General features: G+C 41.9%; 1 protein-coding gene across 2 annotated transcripts in view; it reads right to left on the reverse strand.

The window, feature by feature from the left end:
* The window catches only part of MXI1 (MAX interactor 1, dimerization protein), an 81858-nt gene that overhangs the window by 30682 nt on the left and 34231 nt on the right, over positions 1-16945 (reverse strand). For both annotated transcript variants that reach the window (XM_074959372.1, XM_074959373.1), the window contains exon 3: positions 9300-9329. In XM_074959372.1, the coding sequence (XP_074815473.1) occupies positions 9300-9329 (30 nt within the window). The remainder of the gene's footprint in view (positions 1-9299; positions 9330-16945) is intronic.

Here is a 16945-nt window from a genome sequence, read left to right on the forward strand (position 1 = left end):
ATTGCCCATTTAATTGTTTTACTGTTGTCACATGTGCTGTTTGGGAGTCAACCTGCAGGGTATTTGCCCACAGCTGTGCAAACTGCTTTTGTGCAAGAAAGAGTTGCAGGTGGCGATACGGAGAGACAAAGATCAGGGAAGGACAGAGCTATTCACAGCCAAACAACCTCAACTAGACTAAAATAATGTTAAGGGGAGGTTGCTCCCCTCCCCCGGACTATTCCAAGAATCTCCATTACAAGGAGAGTTTGCTTAGATACCACAGCTCATGGGATGCATAAGCCACCCAACTCTTTGGCCCCCTAATAAGAGAACCAGCTCAGATCTAGCATCTAGACCCAGAGGCTTCACGCTCGTTCTCAGCCAGGAAAAGAAGCGGTGTCCACTCATGGCCAAGAACAGCTAAAATGGGCACAAAGGATGGAGGACTGCTCAGGAAGAGTGTGGTTGCCCTACACAAGGGTGGGGGAGTCTTTGGGTCAATTGTAGCCCTGTGGCCCCTGGTAGTGAAGGCGGAAAGGGGACTCAGGGGACATTCAGAGGCATAGGAGGAATATAAGAACTGTCATACTGGGTCAGATTAGTCGGCCATCTCGCACACTATTCTGTCTCTGACAGTGGGCAGTACCAGAGCTTCAAGCAGAGTGTGCAGAACAAGGCAGTTGGAGTGATCCATCCTGTCTTCCCCTCACAGCTGGGGTTTAGGGTCACCCCAAGAAATGGGCAGCATCCCTGACCATCTTGGCTAATAGCCATCGATGGACTGATCCTCCATGAACTTATCTAGTTCTTTTCTGAACCCAGTTATCCTTTGGACCATAACATCCCATGGCAATGAGTTCCACAGGTTAACTGGATGTGTGGAAAAACTACTTCCTCTTGTTTGTATTAAACCTGCTGCCTATTAATTTCACTGGAGAACCCTGGTGTTTGTATTGTGGGAATGGGTAAACAACACTTCTGTAATCACTTTTTCCAAACCATTTATGATGTATAGATCTCCCTCATATCCCCTCCCACCTCCTTACCATCTCTTTTCTAAGCTGAACAACCCTAATCTTTTTAGTCTCTCCTCGTACAGGAGGAGGATAAGCGGGGAAATAATGAGGAAATGTTTTAAAGAAGGACAACGGGGGGATGGGGGTGGAGAGAAGTATGTAACAAAGAGAAAAGGAAAAGGTTCAGTCATGGTAAGTGTGCTAGCCTGGGATGTGAGAGCTCAACCTCTGCTCCACCACAGACTTCCTGTGCAACCTCGATTTAGTCACGTAGGGCTGGTCTACACTGGAAAATTAGATCAACCCAGCATCATCACTCACAGGTGTGAGAAATCCACACTTGAGAGATATAAATAAGCTGACCCAAGTCCCCACGTAGGTAGTGCTAGGTCAACAGAAGAATTGTTCCATTGACCTAGCTACCACCTCTTGGGGAGGTAGATTTAATACAGCGACAAAGAATCCACAGTTGCAGCGCTGCAGCTGTGCCGCTGTAGCATTTTAAGTATAGACATAGTCTAAGTGTCTCTGTGCTCCCATTCTCCATCTGTACAATGGGGGTAATAGCACTGTCCTATCTCACAGGGGTGTGGTGAAGATCAACAGAAAGACTGTGAGGTACTCAGACACCATGGTGATGGATGCCATATAAATACTTCAGATAGAATAAAACAAAAGGAGAGAAACTGTAGGCAAGAAAGTTTTTCTATTATAAATTAAGTTCCCTTGTTATCATATACATATGGGGTAGCTGCATTAGGGATATTACAATTCCCTTTGGCATTTTTGTTCTGTTCTGCTCTTAGTATAAACAGTAGCAGGCAATCCTAAATCCTGTCAGAGTGTACAAAGCCCTTAAAATTGTAGTTAACAGGTGGTAGAGTGACCAGATGTCCTGATTTTATAAGGACAGTCCCGATTTTTGGGTTTCTCTTATATAGGCTCCTATTACCCCCCACCGCCTGTACTGATTTTTCATACTTGTTGTCCAGTCACCCTAACTGGTATCCCATTTCAAAAATTATATTCAATACCTCATCTTCTCTGAGGCAGGAGTTCCCCAGGTGGGTTTTAGCTAGCGACATTTATGGACCCATGAGTAACGTCAGTCACTTGAACAAGGCAAGTCATTGCATCAGAATCTCTGACTCTCAACACTTCAACAAACAGCACTTCAAGCTATAGAAGACAAAATCTGTGAAGCCTCTGGAGATGGACTTGGGAGAGCCAGAGGAGAAGCCTGCCTTCCTGTATTATTAGTGTGCTTGCAAAACTACACTTGGAAAGTAGATTGCTCATCTGTGTACCTAGGGCCAAATACTTCCCTAGTGTAACACAACCAGGTTCTGTGGAGGCTCACCATTGATAAATTTGGCCCCGGTCTTCATTTTTAGGCCCATCCATAAATGTAACAAAGTCAGGAGTCATCCTAAAATAAAGTCTTAGCAACATGCTGAAATGAAAACTTGAAGATGCAAGTTTCGGCAGAGATTTAAGATTCTTGATCCAGAGCTGGCTGTGGTGCATTCCAGGTTAGATACTATCTAGGTACAGATAACTATGTCTTCCACTTTTCCCTATACAGCTCCCAGGCCTCTCCTGGGCCCTTAAGACAATGAACAAACAGCAAGCCACCATTTCATACTGCTTCTATTGACTGGAGCAGAAATTATATTTAGAGTGCTTTGAATGCAATCAGTCAATCCATTGGAGGTTCCTACTTTAGAACTGCAGGTTTCCTCCAAACGTGTGGGCTCAGTTTTGGGACACAAAAGAGGAATGAATACATTTTCTACACCAATTCCTCACAGGAGTGCTAAAGAAGTGGTGGTAACTTTTCTTTCTGCATATTTGCCTCGACATCTCTGGATGGTGACCTGAAGCAATCTAAGCTGGGTCTCTACAGTTATAGTTACTGTTTGGGAAGACTAATCACAAAGACTTCATCTAGGATTGTGGAGAACTGTAACCATAGGAAGCTGCTCTAGGTTACATCTCTATCTCACAAGTTATGTGACTTATTCAGTAAGGAGATGGAAGCAGCTGTGCAGGAGTTCAGGAAAGAGGAACCAAAATCAGGAATCTCCTAGCCAATAGCCTTGTTTGTTCTCTGATGATGTATAATGAATTCCTGAAAGGTTCCCCTCACCACCATTCCTCAGAGAGAGAGGGAGAGCGAGCGAGCATGTTTTTGCTTGCTTTTTACTTTTAAAGCATGAGTGACATCAAATCTCACCTTTCCCATTTTTAATAGAAGTCTCCTTAGAGGACCAGAGAAACGGTGCAGAAGCTTTCAGAAGGCCTCAATTTAAAGGGGTAGAGTTACTGACAAATTCCCCGTTTGTCAGATGCTTGAGTTAAATAGCGGTATCAAAAATGAAGTATGGTTAACAATACCTTCCCCATTCAGTTTCTCAGTTTCACGCTCTGGGTATTTGTTGTACCTAGGGCTGTTGATTATCGCAGTTAACACACGCCATTAACTCAAAAAAAAATTGTGATTAAAAAAATTAATCAGGATTAATTGCAGTTTTAATTGCACTGTTAAACAATAGAATACCAATTGAAATTTATTAAATATTTTGGATGTTTTTCTACATTTTCATATATATTGTATTCTGTGTTGTAATTGAAATCGAAGTGTATATTATTTTATTACAACTATTTGTACTGTAAAAATAAAATAGTATTTTTCAAATCACCTCATACACATACTGTAGTGAAATCTCTTTGTCATGAACGTGCAACTTACCAATGTAGTTTTTGTTACATAACTGCATTCAAAAACAAAACAATGTAAAACTTCAGAACCTACAAGTCCAATCGCTAAGACTAACTAGTTTGTTTTCATTTATAGGAGATAATGCTGCCCTCTTCTTATTTATAATGTCACCAGAAAGTGAGAACAGGCATATTCTATAGTATTTCCTGACTCAAGGCCTCGTGCATTTGGAATTTAGGATTTGATCATGTATTATTCATTTCTTGAACTCCAATTAAGAACGCATTTTCCTAAAGGGAACTCCACACTTCAAATAAATATATGTACTGATGCCAAGTTAAAGGCAATATTCTAAAGGTAAAAGCTAAACAAAACATAATTAGGGCTGTCGATTAATCGCAGTTAACTCACGCAATTAACTAAAAAGATTAATCACGATTAATCGCACTGTTAAAACAATAGAATACCAATTAAAATTTATTAAACATTTTTAGATGTTTTTCTACATTTTCAAATATATTGATGTTTATTACAACACAGAATACAAAGTGTACAGTGCTCACTTCATATTATTTTTTTTTACAAATATTTGCATTGTAAAAATGATAAAAAATAGTATTTTTCAATTCACCTCATACAAGTATGGTAGTGCAATCTCTTTATTGTGAAAGTAACAAAAAAATCTACATTTTTAAGTTACATAACTGCACTCAAAAACAAAACAATGTAAAACTTTAGAGCCTACAAGTCCACTCAGTCCTACTTCTTGTTCAGCCAATTGCTAAGACAAACAAGTTTGTTTACATTTACAGGAGATACTGCTGCCCTCTTCTTATTTACAATGTCACTAGAAAGTGAGAACACACATTTGCATGGCACTTTTGTAGCTGGCACTGCAAGGTATTTACGTGCCAGATATGCTAAACCCGAGGTGGGAAAACTAGAGCCCACGGGCCACATCTGGCCCACGGGATCGTCCTGCCTGACCCTTGAGGTCCCGGCTGGTGAGGCTAGCCCCTGGCCCCTCCCCTGCTTTCCCCCGTCCCCCGGAGCCTCAGCTCGCCATACAGCCAGCACTCCGGGCGGCGGGGCTGCGAGCTCCTGCCGGGCAGCGCAGCGGCGTGGCTGGCTTGGCTGCCAGTCCTGGTGCTCTGAGCGGCATGATAAGGGGACAGGGAGTGGTTGGATAGGCGTGGGAGTCCCAGGGGGCCTGTCAGGGGGCAGGGGTGGGGATAGGGGTCGGGTCAGTCAGGGAGCAAGGAGGGTTGGAGAGGGGGTGGGGTCCATGGGGGACCATTAGGGGAGGAGGTCCCAGGAGGGGGCGGTCAGGGGACAAGGAGCAGGGGGGGTTGGATGGGTCGGGAGTTCCAAGGAGGGCAGTCAGGGGGTGGGAATTGGGATGGGGTGAGGGCCAGGCTGTTTGGGGAGGCACAGCCTTCCCTACCTGGCTTTCCATACAGTTTCGGCGATGTGGCCCTTGGGCCAAAAAGTTTGCCCACCCCTGTGCTAAAAACATTCATATGCCCCTTCATGCTTCAGCTACCATTCCAGAGGACATGCTTCCATGCTGATGATGCTCATTAAAAAAATAATGCATTAATTAAATTCATGACTGAACTCCTTGGGGGAGAACTGTATGTCTCCTGTTCTGTTTTACCTACATTCTGCCATATATTTCATGTTATAGCAGTCTCGGATGATGACCCAGCATGTTATTTGTTTTAAGAACGCTTTCACAGCAGATTTGACAAAACGCAAAGGTATCAATATGAGATTTCTAAGGATAGATTCAGCACTCAACCCAAGGTTTAAGAATCTGAAATGCCTTCCAAAATCCAAGAGGGATGAGGTGTGGAGCATGCTTTCAGATGTCTTAAAAGAGCAACACGCCGATGCTGAAACTACAGAACCCAAACCACCAAAAGAGAAAAATCCACCTTCTGCTGGTGACATCTGACTCAGATGATGAAAATGAACATGCATCAGTCTGCTCTGCTTTGGATCATTATCGAGCAGAACCCGTCATCGGCATGGATGTATGTCTTCTGGAATGGTGGTTGAAGCATGAAGGGACATATAAATATTTAGCACATCGGGCATGTAAATATCTTGCAATGCCGGCTACAGCAGTGCCATGCGAACACCTGTTCTCACTTTCAGGTGACATTGTAAACAATACGTGGGCAGCATTATCTCCTGCAAATTGTAACCAAATTTGTTTGTCTAAGCAATTGGCTGAAGTAGGACTGAATGGACTTGTAAGTTCTAAAGTTTTACATTCAGAAATAAAACAATGCAGTAGAATTATGTACAAACAATAACATCTGTAAATTCAGCTTTCATGATAAAGAGATTGCACTACAGTACTTGTATTAGGTGAACTGAAATATACTATTTCTTTTGTTTTTTACAGTGTATATATTTGTAATAAAAAATATAAAGTGAGCACTGTACACATTGTATTCTGTGTTGTAATTGAAATCAACATATTTGAAAATGTAGAAAACATCCAAAAATATTTAAATAAATGGTATTCTATTATCGTTTAATCGCGCAGTTAATTTTTTTAATCGCTTGACAGTCCTACATATAATCAAAGGTAGGGATTCCTTAAGTCTCCTAGCCACCTAAGACCCAGATATATTACAGAAGCCCAAAATGACTATACCATTAGATTACCACCACTGCATGCTCTCTACAGCTTTTAAACCTTACCACTCAATAATCTGAGGGTATGATGTACTCTTCTATTGGCTGAACCTTGCTGCACATAAGAAACAGTAACTGGTTTCCACTTTATATGCAAGATATGACTCATCTCAAAGGGAAACAAAAATACTCACTCATTAAATAAAAACACACAAACACAAATATTTCCAGCATGAGTATTAAAGACAGGCAACTACAAATTGACTTTAATCTTTTGTAAATAAAAAACCCCACCCTGATATAAACTTCAGGACAATCACTTTATGTAAGAAACCAAATCAAAGATCATTAGGAAGGTAAAGATCACCTTAGTATCACAGTTATTTATTTGGGTACCAAATCCACAGTCTCCTTATCAGAATCTCTGTGGTATTTTTGGTCCGTTCACCCTTCCAGAATAAAGTAACATATGTTCCTAGCTCAAATATTTTCATTATGCTTTTAACATTCAAATGCTTTCAGACATCAAAGAGGAACAAGACTATAATCCAGATATAGCCTAAATTTCCTCAGCCCTGCAAAAATTGAGCTAGAGAAAAACAGTGTATTTAAATGCAAGGATTAGTAAATGTTTTCTTTTTTCAGCCAGTATTCCTGCCTGCACTTGAAAGCAACTCTGTTTAATTCCTGAATGGGTTAAAGTAAAATTTAACCACACGCAAGACAGACTGCTGTTAGGAGGGTGAGGGGGAGAGAACCTGAGTCAGGGACCTAATAGTAGACAATTTTGAAAATTATAGTGTGTATCAATAATGGAGAGAACACTGAGATTCAAAAGGAATAATCTGTAATAACAGAAAAATGTAGCAACTGTCAGCAACAAAGCTATTAGTACCAGGGCTTTTGCCTTTGCCATAGCGAAGTCTGGAGGTAGTGACATGACAAACAGACACAGCAAATAGAATGTGATGAAAATCTACACTGGAAGCGAGCCTCTTCTCTCAGAAAACATTGCTTTGGAGCCCAGAAATATATATTTCCAGCATGAAACTCATTGTCCTAATTCCCAGTAATATAGACTGGGAAGCAATGACAATTGCTAATTGGTTTTTCTATAGCTGTAGATACCTAAAGGATACCCAGTTATGTGTGTATGTCATTGAATAAAAACACTACCTGAATGAGAAACCAGGGGCCCCTAAATAAACATGCATCAATTTTCATTCCTCTTGTGCCAATTTACATGCCATTGATAATTATAATAGGTGTTCTCAATCCATATGTCCTTTAACTTGCTCATCACTGCATCTTCCACCGTAGGTTTCGATATTAAAAAGTGGTCCATTGCTAGCTCAGTGTCAACTTCTAGAGGAACACGCTATCTCATGAAGCACCCAAGTTCAGAAGGTTCGCACAGGAACTGAAAATACCACAGACATACAAAGCACCACAGAAGGAAGACGTACAAAGAATGGTGGTATCTACATATAGGAGGAGGGCCTGCTCAGCGTTTGCTTATGTGCACTAGGCCACAAGGCCATTCTTCAGTGGTTCTTTCCCTAAAAGAAGAAAACCCTGGGGCTTGCAGTTTCTAACATGCTGAGCCCTGATCTGTACTGACTAGGAAACAGAGCTAAACCCTATTAGCATGTTTTCAGAAAAACTGATTTTGTTATGGTGGTAGCTTTCATCCTAGGGGAAATGGGGAATACGGAGTGTAACTATGGACATAGCAGAACAGGGGTGATAAAGATTATGCCCTACAAAAGTGAAATAGTGGGCAATTAGGGAGGTTTGAGTAAAACCACAGGAAACCAGCCTGTGATTTACAGAACAAAGAAAATTAATTCTGTAGATAAACAAACAGAGGGGAAGGAAACAAGGGCAGTATGCACTGTGAGGTGGCCCTACAGGGACCCAAGAAGGTGGGGAGAGGTCATCTTTGTAGGTTTGGTCAGTGATACAAATTTGGGCTGGAGTTTCCCAGATTAACCATACCTCACCCCCACGCCCTCCCCCATACCTCACCCGCATGAACTAATGGGAAAACATGTGGAAAATGTAGCAACGAGCACTCAGCTGTACACTCAAAGTAACCTACCATGTGGGTTTTTCCACAGGACAAGAGCAGCTAGCATAGAAGACTCTTTCTGCTCCAACTGACAAAAAATCCAAGACACATTTATAACGGAAACCCTGACACAACCTTACCTATACCATCCTGATTGCAATGCTATAATCTGATATGCGTGTGAACTAACTCCCGTTGTCTCAGTGGTATTTATCTTACTTTAACTCCTGTTACAAAAGGGTTGAGTCATATAGCAGAGCTAGCCAAGTAACAAAACTGCAGGGCTTGCTAAAACTCCAACTCAAGGATAAAAAGGCTCTGTCCTAAAACAGGTTACGAGAGCGACACTCCACAGGAGCATTGTTAGCCAGACTTCAGATCCTCTAGAGAATGGTATTTTCTTCTATGCTGTAGAGAATATTACAGGCCTGCCAAGAGAGGGCAAAAAAATAAAATAAAAGGAAAGCACTGCCCTTCAGTTCTCGGTAACTTGTATTAACCAGTGCCCGAGAAACCAGATAACTTAGCAACCTCATGTAGGGACAATGACCCAATCAGATTTCAGTGTCAGGAGAAGAGGAACAGTATTTACTCTGCATACAGATTAGTTGCAAAACTGGGTCACTTCTCGCCTTTTTTTTTTTTTTTCCTTTTTTTTGGCGGGGAGGTGTGGAGGGGCAGAGAAGGGCTTCTTTTTCAAATCTTTTAGAGTCTTTGCCTGGACTTTAAACCCACCTGGTGCAGGGTGGAAATCCACAGCTGTCTGAGCTGATGAAATCACACCTGCATGTGTAATGTTAAAGCATGTTACACTGACTGGGCTTTGTATTTCTTAGAACTCAGCTCATCAGCTACTTACCGGTTCTTCTCTAGTTCGTTGTGTGTAGACCTGGAAGACAAACAAAAATTTGGATTAGCTACCTTCAACCTCACAGCACAGTAATCCAATTGCTGCAAGCCGTAAACATTTCCAAGAATACAACTCAGCATATATTCAACCATTTGTATATATTAAAATAGTCAGCCATAACTCTCCACTCTCTCTTGCTGTGAGAGACATTTCCCATGCTAGGTCTGTATTTACTGGCTGTTCGCAGATGCATTACTGTAAATTTACATCAGATACTTAAAAACGTCCAAAACCGAGAATCAAGACAATGGTGAGAGCAGAGGACAGGGAGTCAGGAGTCCTGGATTCAATTCCTGGCTTTGCCACTGACTCCATGTGTGATCACAGTTGAGTCACTTAACCTCTCTGTACTTCAGTTTGCCCATCTGTCAAATGGGAATATTGATACAACCTACCACACAGGGCTATTATAAGGCTTAATTCATGTGCCTAAAATATTTTGAGATCTTCATATGGAAGTTGCTCTGTAAAGAAACATTAGACAAGTCATCCACAGGGTCACTAGCAAGATCTATCCCACTTGCTGCCAGAGCCCAAAATTTGCCCAGCATTTGGGTATGTGAAGGTGGGATGTACATACAGGGACAGGGGTAGAGGAATGCTTCCTCCACCATGCTTGCAAGCATTACAGGGTTAAGGCAGTGCCCGCGGAATTCAAATATGGTTCCCCAGCTCACCACCAGCACCTCTCACAACTGGGGATACCAGCACCCTCACAACACTCACAGTAGATTATCTGTACCCTAAAAAGGTACTTAGCCTTATATTTACATCACTAGAAATATCTGAAAACATGTGTTCTTGTCTTTATACCTGTATACCATCAAGCACACCACTGCTATTCAAACAATAACTCTCAGCTGGAAAATTAAAGTGACTAGAAACAAAAAACAGAAATCGACTAGTCTATTTTCACTGTCTGTGTGCATGATGACAACGTGAATAGACAAACTTAGGTGATGTCTACACTAGAGACCTTACAGAGGCACAGCTGTACCGATGCCGCTGCGCTGCTGTGAGATCTCTCGTGTAGCTGTAAAGGTCTCCTGTTGATATAATTAAACCATCCCCAGCAAGCAGCAATAATTAGGTCAGTGGGAGAATCTCTCCTGCTGACATAGCGCTGTACAAACCACCACTTATGCTGGTGAAACTTATGTTGCTCATGGGGGTGTTTTTTTCATGGCCTTACATATTAGTGTCTTTTCATCAGCGTTTATGATCAGTGTTATTAACAGCCCAGGTAATTTTATTTTAAAATATACAAATTTTAATCTAACATGTCCCTTTAATATAAGGTCATCTTAAAATAGGAGTAAATGAGCCAAGAGCTTAATAAAAAGGATCTATTTTCTGTAATTTGGCATCACATTTCTTCCGGAGCTCTGAGAAGATTATCCTCTATCCCCCATCTGGAGAATCCTGCAGAGAATTCTCCAGTTAGGGAACTGAATGAAGGTTCACAGCTCCAAGGGAAACCCTCTAGTAATTAAGTGCTTCCCAAAAAAGGAGGGGGAAAAAGTGCTGAACAGGTGTTAGGAGTTCAATAACGACCACAACTAAACCTGCAGACATTTGAGAAATAAAACAATTTTACAGAAACAAGCCCTGAAGGTTAAAGCTTAACTAGCCACGGTTCAGGGCCTATAGACGGACAAAATCTTTATGGCACGTCAGTGGAATGTATCTGATTTGGTATTGGGCACTGGGTCTCTCAGGCTGTATCTGCATTTCAATCTGGAGGCGTAAATTCCAGCTTGAGGAGATACACCTGCACTAACCTGATGAGCACATACCCACTTACACTGGTGCAGCTACACTCTATTTTTAGTGGGCTCGCTTGTTCAATGCTAGCATGGGTATGTCTTCTCAAGCTGGGAATTACACCACCTCCCATAGGCGCCAACTCCATGGGTGCTCCAGGGCTGGCCACCCATAGAGAAAAAATTAGCAGGTGCTTAGCACCCACAGGCAGCCAGCTCCCCTCCCGCCCCCCGATTGCCCCCCTCCCTCTACCTCCCAGCGCCTCCTGCATGCCTCGGAACAGCTGTTCCGCAGCGTGCAGGAGGCACTGAGAGGGAGGGAGAGGAGCAGGGACAGGAACTCTTGGGGGAGGGGGCGAAAAGAGGCGGGAAAGAGGCAGGGTGGGGGTGGAACGGGGTGAGGCCTCAGGAGAAGGGGTGCAGTGTGGGTGGGAAGAGGCAGGGCGGGGTGGGTGCTTAGGGGAAGGGGTGGAGTGAGGACGGGGTGTGTGGCAGAGTGGGGGTTGAGCACCTCCGGGGAAAAATTAGAAGCCAGCGCCTGTGCCACCAGCTCAAAGTGCAGACATACTTTTAAAGGCACAGTATACTACACAGATGCCTAAAGCTAGACAAGCTCCCAAAGTAACTGTTTTAATTTCCCATCATGCAAATCTCTAAAAAGGGGTCACGCTCAAAGTGAAAGAAAAGAAGCAACTTTTTATTCCCCTGGTTACATGAGCAACTACTGCTGGATCTTGAGTGTACCTTTTTAATTTTGTTTTTACATATATCTTCCGACAGCTGGTAAACCTAAACGCTGAGGATCAAGTTTCAAAATGTGGCCTCCTCTTGGCCATGTGTGACTGTAGATATGCAAGTCACCTGCATATGTATGATTAGTGTAAGTCTAAGTGCAGCTGCCCATACTTCTTAAACTGCTGCCTTGGAGGGGGTCTTTGTGCCAGCCCAATGTAGGCTGGCCTAGAGACTAGCACTATTTAGGACAGACAAGGAGCTGACAGATTCATAATTACATGGATACAGTGGCCCTAGCAGCTTCTGTAACTGACACGGAGGGCATAAATCTGCCAATTACTTAATAGAATAGAGCAGCTGCACGGCAACCCTGTGCCCTGGCCCTAGGTAAGGGGGCTCTCGCACCTTTTGAGTCCCCTGTACTTTACCTACAGAAAGCCTGATTACTTGTTGGGTGAGTGAGAGTGAAGTGGCGTGCACCCCTTTTTTATGCAAGTGACAATTTAAACCAGCAAATCCCATTTGCTCATGCAACTGGATAATAAATTCTATCATTTACACATCAAATGACAGTGCTCATTAACTATCTGCAAATAACTGAACCTCCCAAAGACTGGGTCAAGGCCCCTTTAAAATCTGACCCCAAATTCTTTGGAATGTGTTATTAGTTTTATTTACTGTATGTTTCTGCAGGAGACTTTGCACTCTTCCTGGCTATTCCATTAACAGTTATAAAGCCAAAGATATGCAATGAATCGAATTCCTATATTATATTGAGCCAATTATCAAGGCCAGCACAGAAAGAACAAAGTTTGGCTCACTGCTGTGAACAAAATTAAAACAGCAGGTTCCTCCTATTCCTCTCACACAGGAGACTCTTTATTACCTATCTTCTTTCCAATGAACACCACAATTCTGAGGGGGGTCACAGTCTTTTCATCAAGTCAGGAAATTTATGCTGTGACTTTTAACCATATCGCCTGCAAAAACTTTCCCAGCACAGCTGAATTCGAACAAAAGAAGCTCAGCAAACATAAATGGATCCTGCCAAGTTGTTACCTGTGCTATTAGCACCAGCTACATTTAAGGAAACTATAAACATTTGTCAAAAGTCTGATATCCTCGTTATCATTTAGACTCACTTGCATTTTTATATTTACTCAGCCTGGACAATGAAAATAGAAAAGGCAGTTTCTCTTCTCCTCTTTTCTGTTTATAGCCAGTTTCACTTTCTGCATCTGGCATGATTTTTTCTATCTTTGGGTTGCAAACATTACAAAGATTCATTTGGATTTAAATAAGACACCGTTGTCATTGAAATGGAAAAGAATAAAATTTATGACCATGTCTGTTAATATTAATTTTATAACAACTTTAAAAAAAATTAACCACAAAAACCAACCACAAAATATTGGGTCTAAACTGGTTTCAGAGTAACAGCCGTGTTAGTCTGTATTTGCAAAAAGAAAAGGAGTACTTGTGGCACCTTAGAGACCAAATAAATTGGTTAGTCTCTAAGGTGCCACAAGTACTACATTTCTTTTTGGGTCTAAATGGACACTTGAGTTTTACTTAAACAAAGAATCTTCATTTCTCTTCTGATTAATATCAGCCAGAATCTGGACATAAACCAGGCTATCGATTGCTTTTTACTTTGACGGTTAAATATTCAGAATTATAGAACACCATCAACTTTCGGATCCAACAACATGGCTACAAGAGATACCATCCACTTGAAAATCTGAACATTTTGTTAGTGGTTGCAAGTAATCCTAAAGTTACACCAATGAGATTAGACATATTTCTCTTGATTTTGTGTTTTATTTTGTATATTTGGCAGTGCTTATATACAGTCAGTTTCACTGTTGATGGTCTGTTGTACTTTGTGCCTCCTGCATTAGGACATCACTCTCATGCACTGATCTGAGGGAGCTCACATACATGCTGCCACCCAGGCTATGCCAGACGGTGTTTACCAGTAGCTGAGCAAAGCTGAAACTGAAGAGGCAGGGCCCGAGCATGTTTGCTATTGTTTTATCTCAGCCTGTCCTATATCCCCTGCTCAAAAATGCCTTTTAAGCATCAGCAGGTGAGGAGGAAAAACCCATTAAAATTTAGAAATCCAGGACATCCTATTCAAAGTGGGCTCAATCAGAAAGGTGATTTGTTTTATACATTAATCATTTATTGAAACAAAATTGGCAGTGTTCCTTTAAATCTAATAAAGTGTCACATAAATGGAAGGACTGTTGTGATAACTGGACTTACAAATTTACTCTAATTATGAGCTCAACTCTAAAAAGTATGTGAAAGTTCATAAAATGTCAAAATAACCTGTAACAACAAATGTTAATGGCAAAAGGTACAAAAGGGAGACAGGATAACTGAATTAGTCTAAACAAAAAGGCCACATTGATATGATTCAAGGACTGTGTCGTAAGCTTGTTAAAAACAGGAGGCATGGAGCTGAAAGTTAATAAGCCAAAATTGGTATGCCAGGTATTAGGCCTAATTGGTGGACAAAATAATAGGTTATTCCACCCATGACTCCCTTTTTGGGTACTTAAAAGAAAGATTTTGTGGGGAAAGAATGAAAGAACAAAACCAAGATTGAAAGGACAGAAGCTACTGGAGCGAGCTTTACCTTCATGGCTGCCACACCCCACATCATATCCTGGCACCCCAGGACTTCATCTTCCTGATTCGAGATCTCGTGGCCCAAATGGGCTAGAGTGAGAGAGTGACCCAGGTGACATCAGCACCCGGTCCCCTACTGGCTCCAGCTGAATCCCAGCCACCACCTGGGATGACAGTTATTACCATCTTTAATACTACACTATTGAACATTACACCGAGTGCTTCAGGAAAGAAAACTGAGTGTGAAATCCTTAAACCTCACATCCGCGACAATCTCTCTACCACCAAGTGGACAGCTATACAGTCCCTGAAATCTAACTACCAGAGAGTGATCAAACCAGAAGACAAAAGGGGAGCGCCACAGTAGTCCTCATCCACTATGACTACGTTAATGGGGCCAACCAACAACTCTCTGACACCACCTACTATAAAGAACTCGAACACCCTACCCCACAATTTACCCAGGAATTTAAGGATATCATCAAATCCTTCCCCAAACAACTCCAAGAGAAACACAACAAACTCATCCTCTACGGACCCACCCCAGGGACCTTCTACATGTTTCTCAAGATATGCAAACAAGGGAACCCAGGCAGCCTCATCATAAGGAATATAGGGTCTCATAGAAACCACCCTGAAACCACTCAACACACAAAGGGACAGCTTCCTCCAAGATACAAGTGATTTCCTCAACAAATTCCGCAACACTAACAACCTCTCTCAGACCACCATCTTTGCCACTATGGATGTCACCTTCCTATATACCAACATCACTCACAATGACAGCATAGCTGCCTGCCTCAAATATTTACAAGACAGTGGACAATCCAGTGGACAGACATCCACCCCAAACACATCGCCAAACTCATCCATAACAATTTTACATACAACAAAAACACTTTGTCCAAACCATGGGAACAGCCATGACTACACTAGGATGGCTCCCCAATATGCCAACCTCTTCATGTATCCAGTGTTGCTGTAGCCATGTTGGTCCCAGGATATGGGAAAAGTACAAAAAGAGTGTCTCAGTTAAATACAAGACAGTGGATTTATAACGTCTCTTTTCCCCAAAAAGGACAGTTATTACCATCTTTGATACCATCTACATGACAATCAAACAACTTGGGTTTTTTTCCCTAACTAAAATTGTCTACACCAAATTCTCTCTAAGAGAGAGACACAATAAATAATACATCTGCTTAGCCCAGTTGTTTTATTTCAATAAAATATGTTTTCCCATGGCATATGAAATTAGCCTGGAAAAATAAATGCCCATAATCAATGCCCAGTTCCAATTAACTCTTCAAATCAGCAGTCTCATGAATGCCTAAGGTTAACACCATGAGGTAATATCTTTTATTGGACCAACTTCTTTTGGTGAAAGAGATAAGCTTTCAACACCCACAGATGTACAGCAAGAAATGCTTGACAGAATAGTAGCTTTATTGCTTTCCTGGGAATTCATTATAAACCATGGGGATCTCTTTATACATGTTGCATCTCCATTTGAACAGCATCACATCCCAACCTCTCAAAGAAGCAGAAATTACAGTAATGTCTGCAATCCTTTGAGTATAATAGTTTCAACAAAAATACATGAATGCAAAATTCTAGTCTTTCTGGGCAAAAAGCCACCTCTAATACACAAACTGAGAAATTGGGTTTTATGCAGTTAACAAAGCAAGGTAGGGGTAGAGAAGATAGAATTTACCCACAGACCCAATCCACAGGCAGGCTATGTAGCTGTGATAGAGCTTATCAAATGGAATAGCTAACTCTCCAATGGGGGAATTTAGGGCTCTGAATCTGTATAAGCACAGACCTTCAACCTAGACCACTCTGCTGTGGCAAGGAGACTCCCTCCACAGCTTACTGGGGGTGTAAAGGCTCACTGTGCCACCAATCTACTCTAAGCCCCACACACAGCTCTGCCATGAGGTTTAGGTCATGCAACTAGCTTTCTGCTGGGCCTTCACAGTAGAGGGAATTTCATCCTCAGGGAGCAATTTTGGGCTGTTAGCAGAAATAAAGTATATAGCTCAGCTTTGCAAATTTAGCATAATTATTGTGTATTATTAGTATTACTGTAGCACTTAAGAACACAGCCATGGTCCAGGATCAGATGTGCTAGGTGCTGTACAAATACAGAAGATGGTCTCTGCCCAGCATCCCCAACAAAAATCTATTCATCCCACCCTTCACCATGAGGAGGCTTATAATGAAAGATATTTTTCTAGCCCATAATATAATCACATTGACTGAGTTTAGGAAATCCCATAATATAATACCAATAGATATTGGAACTGCCCGTGTGCCCTATCTGTCTTACCAGTGACCTGTCTTTCTGGCCACATCACTCTCACCCCTTTATGTCCCTCCACCGGCTGCCCCTTCTCTCGAACATCAAATAAAAGATTCTTGTTCTTAGTTTTACAGCCCTTCACAACTTACCCCCCA

The sequence above is a fragment of the Natator depressus genome, chromosome 7, assembly GCF_965152275.1.
Source record: "Natator depressus isolate rNatDep1 chromosome 7, rNatDep2.hap1, whole genome shotgun sequence".
NCBI lineage: Eukaryota > Metazoa > Chordata > Testudines > Cheloniidae > Natator > Natator depressus.